General features: G+C 38.8%; 2 protein-coding genes across 3 annotated transcripts; both read right to left on the reverse strand.

The window, feature by feature from the left end:
- Window positions 1-1,019: 1,019 nt before the first annotated feature.
- On the reverse strand, window positions 1,020-2,726 carry LOC113678794 (BTB/POZ domain-containing protein 6-B). Its single transcript, XM_089212231.1, has one exon. The coding sequence runs from the start codon at window positions 2,724-2,726 to the stop codon at window positions 1,335-1,337; it is 1,392 nt and encodes a 463-aa protein (XP_089068357.1). The 3' UTR covers window positions 1,020-1,334.
- LOC113678844 (uncharacterized) lies at window positions 1,020-12,725 on the reverse strand. 2 transcript variants are annotated; one of them, XM_089212226.1, is made up of 13 exons: window positions 12,572-12,725; window positions 12,305-12,482; window positions 10,976-11,148; window positions 10,272-10,379; window positions 8,789-8,932; window positions 8,572-8,653; window positions 7,555-7,640; window positions 7,344-7,459; window positions 6,929-7,007; window positions 5,819-5,914; window positions 5,159-5,383; window positions 4,472-4,557; window positions 1,020-3,702 (listed from the first exon to the last, which is right to left on the reverse strand). In XM_089212226.1, exons 1-13 carry the CDS (start codon window positions 12,647-12,649, stop codon window positions 3,678-3,680), a joined length of 1,476 nt encoding a protein of 491 aa, XP_089068352.1. In that variant the 5' UTR covers window positions 12,650-12,725; the 3' UTR covers window positions 1,020-3,677. The 2 variants fall into 2 exon arrangements, with proteins under 2 accessions (XP_089068352.1, XP_089068351.1); XM_089212225.1 differs by lacking the exon at window positions 1,020-3,702 and adding an exon at window positions 3,748-3,991.
- Between the last annotated feature and the right edge of the window lie 249 nt (window positions 12,726-12,974).

The raw sequence follows: 12,974 nt of genomic DNA on the forward strand, positions 1-12,974 counted from the left end.
AGTGGTTTTAATAGTTCAAGTATTTCTTCGAGACTGAAAAAGTTAAACGTTGGCCGTTACATTAGATTATTGGATTCACGTTCCCGTTCTGGCCGTAAATCCAGGCCGGCCTCAGTCTAAGCCAATTAGTGAAAAAGAATGGGAGGTGTCTCTTAGAGAGCAACGTATTACCCTTTTAGTTATATCTTTCAACCGGCTTCATTGACCGAGAGTCTAACGCATTCAAACGAAATAAGACGATTGGTTGCACTAGTTGCTCAACTTATTCAAGTGTTTGCCCTATGGCGGGGCTTTCTGTGCCAACCTAAGAAAAACAAAAGCAATCGATTCTATTACTTGTGGAAGTTGTTGCTCACAAGCAATTCGCTGGTACATTTGCATGGCTCTTCGAACTTTGGAGAGGGAGACGTGATGAATTTCTAAGGGTGACTCTTATTCAATCTTAAAATCTCATCAGTAATTTCCCTTGCTGTATGCTAAACAATTCTTATGGCGTTAGTTCGGAGAATGTGATACTGGATCAACTACCAATCTTCTACTTGATTTTTTTCTGTATCTTCTCACTTGTCTGCTTGGTAATACCATAAAAAGAGATAAAATATTTCATTTATTTTCGGAAAATTAAGAAACGAACGAAAAAAAAAGCAACCAAAACGTTTAAACCTAAACTGTTTTGCAAAAATACCCCAGTGGCCCAAAACAATAGCTGCTCAGAAAAAAAAAGAAACATTAGACAGGCATAAACTACGTTATTGCGCGCGGATCTTCCCGCAAAATTTCACTGAGATTGCTTGGTAGTATTCTCAGTTCTAGATAAACAACCTGTCGGTACAAGGCAAGCAGAAAGAGGCTCGTAACAGTTGCTAAGAGAACCGATATTATTTACGACGCTGTAACAGAACGGAAGGTTCGGTTCTTATCTTTACCCAATTTACAGGAACCAGTATCAGACGGCCCTCCTGTAGCTTGGGCGGACATAGCAAGGGTCTCGCACAGGTGTCCACTAAATGCAGGATTCATTGTAATCGAAATTTTCCTTTCATTTTATTCAAAACTACAGCTAACTATCTGACTTGAAATAATTAAATCCCTCAGAAGGGAATATCAAAAGACGCCTACCCGCATTGAATGGTCGTCTGTCCACTTGATCCCAAAATTCCTTGAATTTTAGCTTCCATGAGACACCCAAAATTATATTTTACCTGATAATAAGCTATTACAATCACTTTTTCTAAACAGGAGTAAAAAAAAATCCATCAAGTTTGTTCAGTCCTTCAGAGTAAAAAGCTATCTTCTTTACATGAACCTAATACGTAATGATCATCGACTGTTTATTAATCAACAGTATAGAACAGTATTTCTAATATCTGCCTTGATTTTCCCTCGAATCTAAACTCGATCCCTTCACATTTCACAAAAGTCATAGGAATACCTTTATTTGGAGATACTTTTGCTTCATCATTGCCTGATATTGAAATTCTCACAGTGAACTGTGCTTCTCTTGCTATCAGAAATGGATTTGGAACTAATACGTCAAACCCAAGCCTACTGTGTGCCTGTCCCGCAAGGCTACCAACTGTGTAAGTTCCACGCGCAGCGGAAACTTCGTCTTTCAATCCGTGACATCCGGAAACTCTGAGCTGAACCGAGTACTGTCTGTCTTCGTCTTTGTGAGCGTAAAGACGAACCCCAGCAAAGTACACTTCTCTGTTCGTTGAAAATCTCAAGCTTTCAGAAACTGAGCTGAAATTTTCGGAACTTGGAAATGTTTGATTTTCTCTGTACCGATAGCAACGACACAGCTGGGCGTCTGAGCTTCCCGATTGAATCTGGGGGCCGCGAGGCTTGCATGAAAATTTGAAGTGGCAAGCAGTGGTGGGGGCGCCCTGTTTGTGGAACATGTGTACTTGTGATATTTCTTCCTCGGTGAGAATACCTGATGGTACAACAATATCCTCAAATAATTTAGGAGGTATCATAGGAAAGCGTATCAAGTATAACACTTCTTTAAGAGCACCTCTCAACTTATCGCCTGTGGGTTTAAAATTCCGCAACTTGCAGTTGGCAGCCGCCCATCTCCTCGTAGCTTTAAAGATAGCGCACTCTCCGTCCACCAAAGAAAGGGTATCTCTCTTGAGAAGCGACGACAGAGTGTCGCGACTGATCCAAAGAAGCCCTTCACTCTGAAGGCAAGCGGTTGTTTTAGCGTCCAAAATCTGCCAGCAGCGTTGCTCAAGGTCAGGCTCAGAAAACAGCCTCGCGTGCTCCAGGATTTTAAAGACGTTGGTTTCTCTCAATTCCGCTTCCAAGAAACGACAACAGGTCTCCGCCAGGAAAGGAACAATGTACTTCGTTGCCAAATACAGTAATTCGAATACATTCCCAGAGGTCAAGTGCACTACATCCGAATATAAATAACGAATGAACTCTATCATACTACGAGAATGACAGTCAGAAAGTGGAATTATTTCCCTGGTATCTGCCATGTTGCCGTAAAACATGGCATGAAATACAGGGCTGCTAAGGGATAAAAGAAGCTTGTGAGCGTAGATTAATTGGCTGCCATTGCTAATACTCGATCCTGGATCGAGAGGAACTGCAAATCTGACATCGCTCATCAGAGGGTTATTTATCATCAATGATGTTCTTTCGCGAATGGTTCTCTTTGCAGCCTGCCAGTCATCAAAACTGGAAGATCTACCAGTTCTCGAAGTTGCCAGTGCCATATCATTCAAAACAGGCAGCTTTAGCTCTCTGAATGTTTTAGAGCACTGTGCTATGGCATGCAGATATCTCTAATAAGTGACGTGGCAGAAAATTTAAACCTTTCCATGCATGTAATCAGTATTTGTGTGACTGAATTCATACATGACTGTAAAAACAAAAAGAACGCGGGGGGTCTTTTTGCAAGACGCCGTCATATTTACACAAGTCACTCTGGTGTTCACTGTTTTGAAACTCTAGAACAAAGATGTCGGCACGAGTCAGGAATATTAAATGTGTTTTTTGTAAACAGTTGCAATTGCCCTTCGGCGTGTTTTTAGAGCTTCCTAGCTGACCAAGAGCTATGTTAATGTCGTTGCTGCTAGACGTAGTGAACACTGTGTACCAACGGCGACTCATCTTTACGATGCCGATTTTATGTACCACTCTCCTGTTAAACAGTCTTTAGCTACTCTTGTGTGAGATATTGTCACACCGTTACTGGCCCTTTTTTTACGTGGCCATGCAGTTAATAAGGGGTTAATAAATACAATGAAGTGCTAGAAACGATATCCGACTTGGTTCCTCGGAAACGACGTGATCTACTAATAATCTGTCATTTTGTTCGGGGGATGCAGGCCAGTAGTTAGATCAAGCACGGCGTGCGTGACTCAGTAGATGGCTCTCCGACTGCACGCAATTCGCTTAGCTCCATGTTCCCCAAAACTGAACGTTCAAGCGACCACAAATGTTATGGGCAGAGAACTTGCGTTAACGGAAATGGTGGTCATAAATGCCCAAAATAGATAATTCCAACGCTCCTTTGTTCGTCAGTGATGTTTAGTCCATAATTTTTTCGCTTGAATCTCTTACCGAAGTAAATTTAAGAGGTTCTTTTCCAGACACAGAGCTGACAGAAGTATTCAAGGGCAGAAGCCATAGCGAAGAACAACGTTCCCTACCGTCTTAGGAATCTAGTACCTGGAGGAAGGCCTCAAACTTTGGAATGAAAATTACGGAAAAGAAGTTTAATCATCAACCTTCTCATTTATTTGTTCATTTATTATCATAATTATTTCTTGTTTTTACCAACTACGCTAAGGGTATGTTATAATCTCGCTTAATCAACTAAATAGTTTTGCATTCCGCAAAGTCATAATCGATAAACAACATGATATCTAACTTTGTAATTAAGCTACATTAATCTGTGCTATTTTGACAAACTTGCACTTTCTATCGGCTCTCTAGCTCCTGTAGGCGTAATTCTTTATATCCTAGCCTCTTACTCCTGCAATGCGGGAAAGTAAAATATTGCAATTTTTATAGATTACATTCCCGCCACAGAGAGGTCACCTCTCTTCTTGATTCATGATATGATTACAGTCAACCACTTTCCCATGCAGGGAAACTTCAGTTATTAATTTGAATGAGTGATGATTTGTTATGCAATTGTTATTAAGAGGGTATAGTCTTTAGATATTACTGCAAGATATGAAGCATCGTAAAATAGGTCCCTTGCTCATAAAAAGGCTTTTGCCAGTCAAAACGTAGCTTTGACCCATTGGAGGAGCCTATATAAAAGCACCTTAAAAAAGGGGAGTGGAACAGAAAAGATTGGAGCCATTCAGTCGGTATCAAGACTGACCTACTGACCTACTGAGGAGATGAACTCGTTAAACTTGAACAGCGGTTTTGAATTACCCACAGCTGATTTTCAAGGACACGAAAAGCTGGTAGAATGTATTATAATGTGCCAAATTATACTCACGAGTAGTTTATAAAACTGCATTTCTCGGGGTCAAGCTGTGCGAGTAGTCGGGCGGTTTGCCACATTCCGAATTCAAAACCAGCCTTCTAGAAAGAGAGAATACAGATTCCACTTTCAGCCTAGATAAGGGCTGGAGAACGATGAGAGTAATTTTACAGCAAATTTACGCACGTGACAGTGATAGAATAAAAGATAAATCAAAGAAGTGCTCATGGATTATCTCCGGTTCATCTCATAATTATCAAGTGCAGTCAAACCATCTCAAAACAGCTCTAAACTTGATAACATTCATACTGAGTAGTCTGCATCGATATAGGGACATACCCTACTTTTCGGAACAGACAAGGAGCAATTTTAATGCATCGAAGTAAGCTTTCAAAGCGTTGAAAATACGAGCTTAAGCTAATTACCCAGTAAAACTATCACGACATGTCATGACATGTTAGGAAAGGGTTTAAGAAGTCATAAACGCATAAAGAGGTTTCACATTGTGAGTCATTATGACAATCTGAAAAGCCAGTTAGCTTCTACAGTTTCGTACAGCGCTCGAAGTTTAAATGTTTGGTAACTTTTATATCGTGCACGTTAAAAAATGCTTCTCATGAACTAAAATAACAAAATGTTTCCGGTAATTTTACCACAGAAGTGTTAGCTCAATAATCAATCATCTTTTCCACGCATGCTTACCTTCAGGCACTTGACAAAGTCAGTCCTCGTAATCTTGAAGGTGCTTTCTGAGTCAAAGTGCTGGCAGATTTCAAGCCATTGATCCTGATTATTTATGACAAAGGTTCTTACAACGCTGAGAGGATCCTTGACACCAGGCCGTAAGTTTGCTATGATTCGAATATCAGGCTTCACTTCGCGAACCTCCGCCATAAGCTTATCGAACTCCTCATCGAGATATATGTCCTGAAAAAGACACAAGGAGTCGTAGTCTTCCTCAAACTATGACCCACTTTTTGGGTTTTTCCTTTCCACTATATTTCTAGAAACTACTTTCTTTCACATGAAAGGAACTTTTATAATATATTGGGGTTAAGGTGAGATACAAAGTATATAAACTCTGTGAGCAAAGATTATTCCCAAGTGGAAATCAGAGTCGTTCTCATTAAACTAAGTCATCTATGATTAAGAAATGAATTCTTGAAATAGAAAGAGAAATCCAATTTTAAATTCTTATACTATTACTTTACGTGCTCTATATGCACACACTCACTTGTTATAAAATTTAAACCTCATAGTTCTCAGTCGTACGCGGTAAACAAACAATACTTCGCTATAATGGCGAATGTAGTAGCTTTCCACTTTTGGAATTTTTATTAAAAAATCTGAAACCTTGAGCACCTTAAAATGCAGCTCAGTCAAAGCACTGTCAGAATAATTTTTCGCAGCTGATGTTATAGCCATGGCGCCCGAAGCTCCGATGGGATTGCCACCAATCTGTAGGAAATAAATTGGGAAACAGAGAACTGACTTGTAAACGAGCCCTCCGGAATAAGCTGAGAGGTCTCCATTCTTGCTTTAGCTTTGCACGTTGCTAATTTCGGTTGAATACTCTTTGATATAATACTCCGATAAATTTTAATAAATACTTTTTAAGTTCAGGGCCAGTATTTTATGCTGTAAGGAACTATTATAGACAGGAACCATCAAAGAAGCATTTAAAATGTTATGTGGAAGATAGGACAATGGATCAAAGTCTGTCTTAAAGACCTTAAGCGACCAAAGGGCATGATCTTCAAAATTCTTTGGAGAGTGACAATTCATTTCCAGCTAGAAAATTAGACGATTATAAAATGCAAGTCTATAGGGGTACTGAAAAACCATAACGGTGAAGTTTGAAAGGCTAGCGTTTCTAGATTTACTCCTTAGTGGGTGCGAAAGGATGCCCAATTTTAGATGGACGGCAGCCTCATCTTCAACTTTTTATGCTAGTTTTGTTTGGAGCCGCTTTTCGTTCTACCTTTCTCCCCGAGGGGAACGAAGAGGAAATTTATTCAAGTGATGGGCCCATGCACGAGGCTATTGGGGAGGTAAAGTTAAGTAAACGTAGATGACAGAAAACGACCTGGAACTGTCAGAAATAAAGTAACTAATTCAAGAAAAAGTTGACATCTGCTGGGGCGGATCTAAGATTGATTCGGATGGTTCTGCCGAACCCCTATACGTTTCAACACGTGCGGTTTCTGAGGAAAGAGTTGGCGGAAATAGTGGATGTTTGAAAGAGTCATAAACATAAATTGTGTTCAAAGGTAGGAAACAGCCCATAATTATACGTCAAAACGCTTGGAGATCACCTTTCCGAGGACTAGTTGTCAAAGTTTTCCCGGAGAGACATGTCCCTCGACCTTCTTGGATAGTCTGCTTTCAGCAGATGTTTATCCGAATCCCCCTTCAGTAAATCCTGGATCCGCCCAGATAAGTATGTAATTAATTTGAATTGAGGTAAATTACCTTTAATATCTCTACAGTGTTGTTTCCTTCCAGTCCCTTAGCAATGCACAAAGCACCTTGGTTTGTAATTCGGTTATTGCTAGTTAACGACAATAGTAGAACTGTCACAGAACGCATGTGAAACAGACATAAATGACTAAGACAAATGGCACTCAGTTTCTTTCAATTGTGCCTTACTTTATATCTTTAAATTCATGTTTAAAAAAAAACTTGAAATTTCACAATTATGAGTCTAAAATTCTTATCTAACTTGATTATAATTGTATAAATACATTTCAACTAAGTGTAACAAGTTAAGTAAAAGTTGACAAGATTTTGATGCCTGGAGCTTCATTGCCAAACGATCCATTAAGTTCAATCTCAGTCGGCTCTTAATTTTCGTGAATCACTGGCTGTAAAGGTTACATTCACCTACCTGATGTCCAACTCAATCAGCGTATTATTCGCTCTTAATGCTTCACCCAAAGCAACAGCTCCATCATTGGAAAAACCATTATACGATAAATTCAATGTTTTTAGAGTGCAATTCGTCTGAAAAAAAGCCCATGACAGTACTAGTGAGTGCAAAATATTCATTTTCGTCCTCGTTCTCGTCAGTGATGTTTTCGCCAAAAACTCATTCTTACCCGGAGCCCATTCGCGATTTCAACGGCGCCTTTACGTCGAATGTGGTTCCAACTTAAGTCGAGATATTCCATCGCGTCGTTAAAACCTAAAGGAAAAAGTGAAATATGCTTGAGGGGTAAGTAAAATCACGAGCTGTAAAGTTGAAATACTGCGCAATCACGGTTTCATTAGTATGACCCGACTAGGAGTAGTGCTACTCCACCCTTGATAGGATGTCAGTTCTGGCATCGAAAGGTTAGCCATTGTCTTTGGTTGGATTTCCCCCATCAATCAAATTTAAGATAAAAAAATCACTATTTAAGATATTTGAGAGAGAAATTATTTTCTTGACAAGCATGAGATCATTCCAAAACTAAAATCTCTTAGGTACAGTAATTTATATTTTTATAGAAGTCTTCTCTTTTTCTTTTTAAGTTTTCCACTAAGTCTTCTCCCTCTTTCATTCGTGATTTATCGTTTATAACAAAAAAATTGATGCCAGTATGTAAATATCATTGCATTGAAAATTAGCTAGGATTCTTGTATTAGACCTTATTGGGTTGTGAAGACTAGGCTGTCAAGATTAGCTTTGAACACAACAGAGTGACGGAGCCAGAATTTAAATACGCATAGTTTATTTTTTTGTCCCATAATCAGTCACTAAGAGTCAATTAGCCATTAGGCCACCATGTCATACGTTCAGTAGAGTACCGCGAGTATTCTTTTAAAAGCTGTATTACTGTGCTGATATAGATCTCACTCTATGTTGAAACAACTCACGATTTAAGATAGGAGAATACGAAAAATCCTAAATATATCTCTGTTCATCGAAGTTACTAATTTTTTGCAACGTTTTTTCTAAGTCTATCAAGGCAATTTTTTCACCTAAAGGCGTTCTAGGTGAAATTGAAGAGAAGACTTCTTTGCTTTTTTTAGCCAATAAGGGAATATTATCAACCCTAAAGGAAAACAATATTATCGCAAGAAGTTGTTAGAAAAAAGTAAATATGGAATAGCTGCGTAACTGTGGTTCATACTTATTCCTAGACCCAGATTTTCCCCAGACCTCTCCGAGAACTTGTTGTGACTCAGGTTCATCCAGGCGACCTTGTCGTTTCCCTGGGATAACAACAATGATTGAATTAAAACTGATGGTTCAATTACTGGCGAAAAGAAAGCCCGACTACTGCTATGCTTTTGGCAGGTCTTGCATTAATTTCTTTTGGATACCTGATTAAAGAGTTTTCAGCTTACCTTGAAAGCGTCAAGCAAAGAAACAGTATCCTTGTCACTAAAACCGTTGTCTGATAGGTCAATTTTGAGTAAGCTGACGTTATTCTGTAGCATATCACTCATCGACATGCAGCCATGAGCACCAAGCTTGTTTGAAGATATATCCTTTAATTTGACATAAATGAATAGAAACATCAATCAGTCGTTTGATTAGTTAGCTAACTGATAATTAAATAAATCTCTAAATTAGTCAATCAGTCAATTAATCAACCAGTAAACGGGTTTGTCAGTCAGTCAGTAAATCGCACGATCAGTTTCTGAGTCAATAAATCAATTAATCGATCAATCGGCAAATGGATAATATGAAGCTGACCCATCGAGAGAGTTGGGAGTAAATCACTTTAGTAATCACTTAATCAACTCAATCAACCAAAGTCAAAGTCAAAGTCTGGGTTCTAGCTCAGCGCCTTGAGGGGACAGCTGAACAAACATGGCGGCCACGTAAAAAAGTAGCGTCAAAACGTTGGGATCACCATGGTCAAGCGGTTTTGCCACTTGGCCTTCTGTAAAAAGAGCTTCCGATCACGCAACGCAAACAGGGAACCAATCAAGTTTTATCGCTTACTCCAAGACCCTGAAATAGAAGTTGCTTACACCAGAAATATTCGGGCTTCTGGTGGAAACTAACATTCTGGTCATATTTGTACATAATATTGGAGCCGTGAATGCAAAAATACACTCACTGATTTGCCTGACACTCCTGTTCCAGCCTTCCAAATAGTGATATTATTATTGACATAAATTGTCGGTGTAGAGAGTCTTTAAATACCGTGTTGAAGGGGGGGAGGAGGGTGAGGAAGTTTGTCTGACCGTGAGTGCAATAGAACGTTTCCTGTCAAGAATGAAGGAAATAAATCCTACAAAGAACTAAGAGAAGCGATATAAATGAGGAATATTAGCATATCTCTTAATGGCAGATGGGCTCGTTAAACACGACAATTCGGACACTTCTCAAACAAGCTTTTAAGTGTGTGCATTGGGACAATGTTATACGCCAGATATCACGCATTTTTACCTCTTAGGACGCATTTTTAATACAAACATTTACTTTATTATAGGTTCAATTTTGTCTAGACGCGGCATTTATGGATCTTTATTTGTTAGATTAATCAGAAAAGCCTTGTAATGTTCGCCGCTGTGCTAATACACAAAAGAAACATTTCACATTCCCTTTTCGCCATTACAAATATCATTCGTAGAGCACCAGAATTGAAGGTTCAAGCCCAAGTTTTGCGGTCTGGCCTTGCCATTGTTTAAACAGGCCTCATCTATAATTAAATGCTCCCCTATCCTCCATTTAACCAAAAAGGAAATATAGAAAATGAAGGGAATAAAAAACACGCACTGATTGGATGAGGAGTAGAGCGAGACAGTTTTATTTTTTCAGTTCGATAACGTGAGCTAGGCCGATATCCTTATGCGATCACCCTCTCTATATACTTACCAGTTCTGTGATGTAGCAGTTTTCTTTGAGCATTGCTGCGATAGCCGCTCCACCCTCCCCTTCCAAGTAGTTTTCGTGGAGGTCCAAACTGGCTAAGGTTGTGTTGAGCTACATAAAAGGAACAGGCATGAAATGATCAGGAGTTATAATCGGCCAACCACCTGTATGAGTCCATTTCTCATTGTTATGAGGAAACACATACTGCAAAATCAGGATACAGACAGGACAGTGCGGCATCAGGTGAGTACAAATTATAACCGACCGTCACAGCCGAGTGAGGGGTTCCTGGTGATTATAGTCATCCAATTTTTAGCACATCCAAAACTATATACTGTGGCGATAAGTACCTTTGGGATTGCAGGCAATTTATTCTCTCAGAAACACAAAAAGTACTTTACGAAAGACGAATTTTTCTGTAACAGACAGATTGTTCTCTACCAGAGAGGGTAAATATCATGCATGCTATAGATTACCCTACTCAATGTATGCTAAGATTTTAAGCAAAAAGCCGTGAAAAGGAGTTCATGAAATTCCCTTTTGGAACTAATAGATTTTCGTTTTAGAATTTAAGAGCATGTTTAAGAGCGCTGCGTGAAGAGGGCGTAATTCCAGCGACAAGCGATCGAACATCTTTGATAAGAAAAAAAAAAAGCAAAGTTTTGAGATGAAGAAGCGCAAGAGTACGGTACGTTAAAATACTTTACCTCTAGAGCGAGTGCAAGGGCTTGTCCTCCTTTGGCTCCCAATAAACGATGCCTAAAATTGAGTCGTTTCTCTTGGATATTTTTCAGGAAAAAGGAAACAGGCGTTATATCCAAACACTTACAGGCAGCAAGGTAGACCTTTTTGCCGGTGGTATCGAACTTCTCTGATTGCTCTGTAAAGTTTCAAAAATACGTACCGTGTCAAATTTGAAAACACTGACCAGAGGTTGTTGTGCAGACTCACTGCAGGCCATGGAGGGGTTGATTATAGTCGGTCAAGGGCGATAAAATTTCCAACTATTACACGGAATTGATGTCTCGCCTTAGGGCTTTAAGGAATTAAATTTGGTGGCTGACGGCCGCTAAGGATTCTACATGCGATTGAAATGAACATTTACTGGAGTCAAAAAAGTCAAAACACAAGTACTTGCCGTTTAAGGTCTGATATCTCTTGAGGGAGAGTTTTTACGCAGCTTGCGTAAACAAAATCTTGATCTCTCTTTTTTTCTTTATTATTTGCTGTTTTTTTCTTTTCTTTTCAGAGTAAGGTTCGGGAACTTTCATATTACTACTACTTTCTACTAAACCAGATCACTAAAGAAGATATTTTGCTAGTTGCGAATGTAGCATTATGCAAATTGGAGATTTTGCTAGAAAGCATAAATTTGAAAGGATTTGTTTTTTTAAACGAATCCTTAAATTAGGCGCAAGATTCGAGTGTTTACAAATGCAAATTAGTTTTGCATTTTCTCTCTTATTTGTCCGAGGTTTTCGTGATATTTGCCACCTCCAACGTAATTCTGCTTTAATGTAATTTTAGTGTGTATATCTTGTTTCTTCTCTCTCAAACAAATTAATTTGAAATGAGCGACGGGGAAATTTTTAATGACTGAAGAGGGACAAATTATTTCTTAAGCATGTTTAGAATATTTCTTCCAGTCAGAACTACCGTAATCAAAATTCAAATTGTGTTAAATTTAATGTTTTCTCGTCCAAAACATCCGGATTTTTTGTGATACTACCGCAAATGACTTTTTTTCGTTTCTTACTGACAACAGTGACCTTTCGTAATTTCTACTTTATGCAAATCAAATCCTTTCAAGTTCATTTGCCATCAATTTATAATATTAAAAATCTGTTATTAAAAAGCTAAGAGAATCAAAACAGAAATTGAACCTCAATGTGAAACTTCTCCCCAATCAGAAATAATAAACAGACATACTGTTTACGCATGAGCTGTCAATTAAGAGAGCGAACTTATGATTAAAGAGCAGAGCCGATAAGACCTTCATCTTCATATCAAAATTGTGATTTTTTTTTTCCGGTTACCTTCCGTTTCGAGGTCTGTGTCGTAGTCACTGTCACTGGAAGCCATATCTGAGGCTTGCGAGGTCATTTGTTCATTTTCTGTTCCCATGAAAGTTCCGTGTTTTATGAAAAATCCATTATTGCCTTCGCTCGCCTCAACCGCTTCTTCATCTTCGTTTTCTTCTGTCAATACATCAGCCTGAATGAAAACGCAGCAATACACATGGATTTGAGTTAATAAAATTTCCCTCTAAAAATACGCTAAATTCAATTGCATTTAGGTTTAACCTTGATGCTAAATTGATCACTATCTTTAAAACTGTCAGTTGGAGACTCAGAAAATGCTTTTAATTCAGCTGCCGACATTTTTCCGCGTATACTTTTGTTGTTCTTTTGTCTTCGTGTCTCCTAGGAAGATGTGCTGTTCAAACTTGACATCCGCGCTGGACAGTTGGAGTTGCTATGGAAACGGAAAATCTCCAATCATGACGCTGCTCGGTGATCACGCGTGAAAAAGCGCGAGCTGTTTTGGCGCCAAATTCAAGCCTCGAGCACAAAAAGACAAATTTAATTATAAGTTCCGAAATATGGAGAAGAACATGGGAACATATCGGTATGTCTTAATTTTTCACGGTCCTTTTCCAAATTCGGTTTCTTTTGATGACAAATATCAATAAAAGCAGTAAAAAAA

This window comes from Pocillopora damicornis, chromosome 7, assembly GCF_964200805.1.
Source record: "Pocillopora damicornis chromosome 7, jaPocDami1.2, whole genome shotgun sequence".
Lineage (NCBI taxonomy): Eukaryota > Metazoa > Cnidaria > Anthozoa > Scleractinia > Pocilloporidae > Pocillopora > Pocillopora damicornis.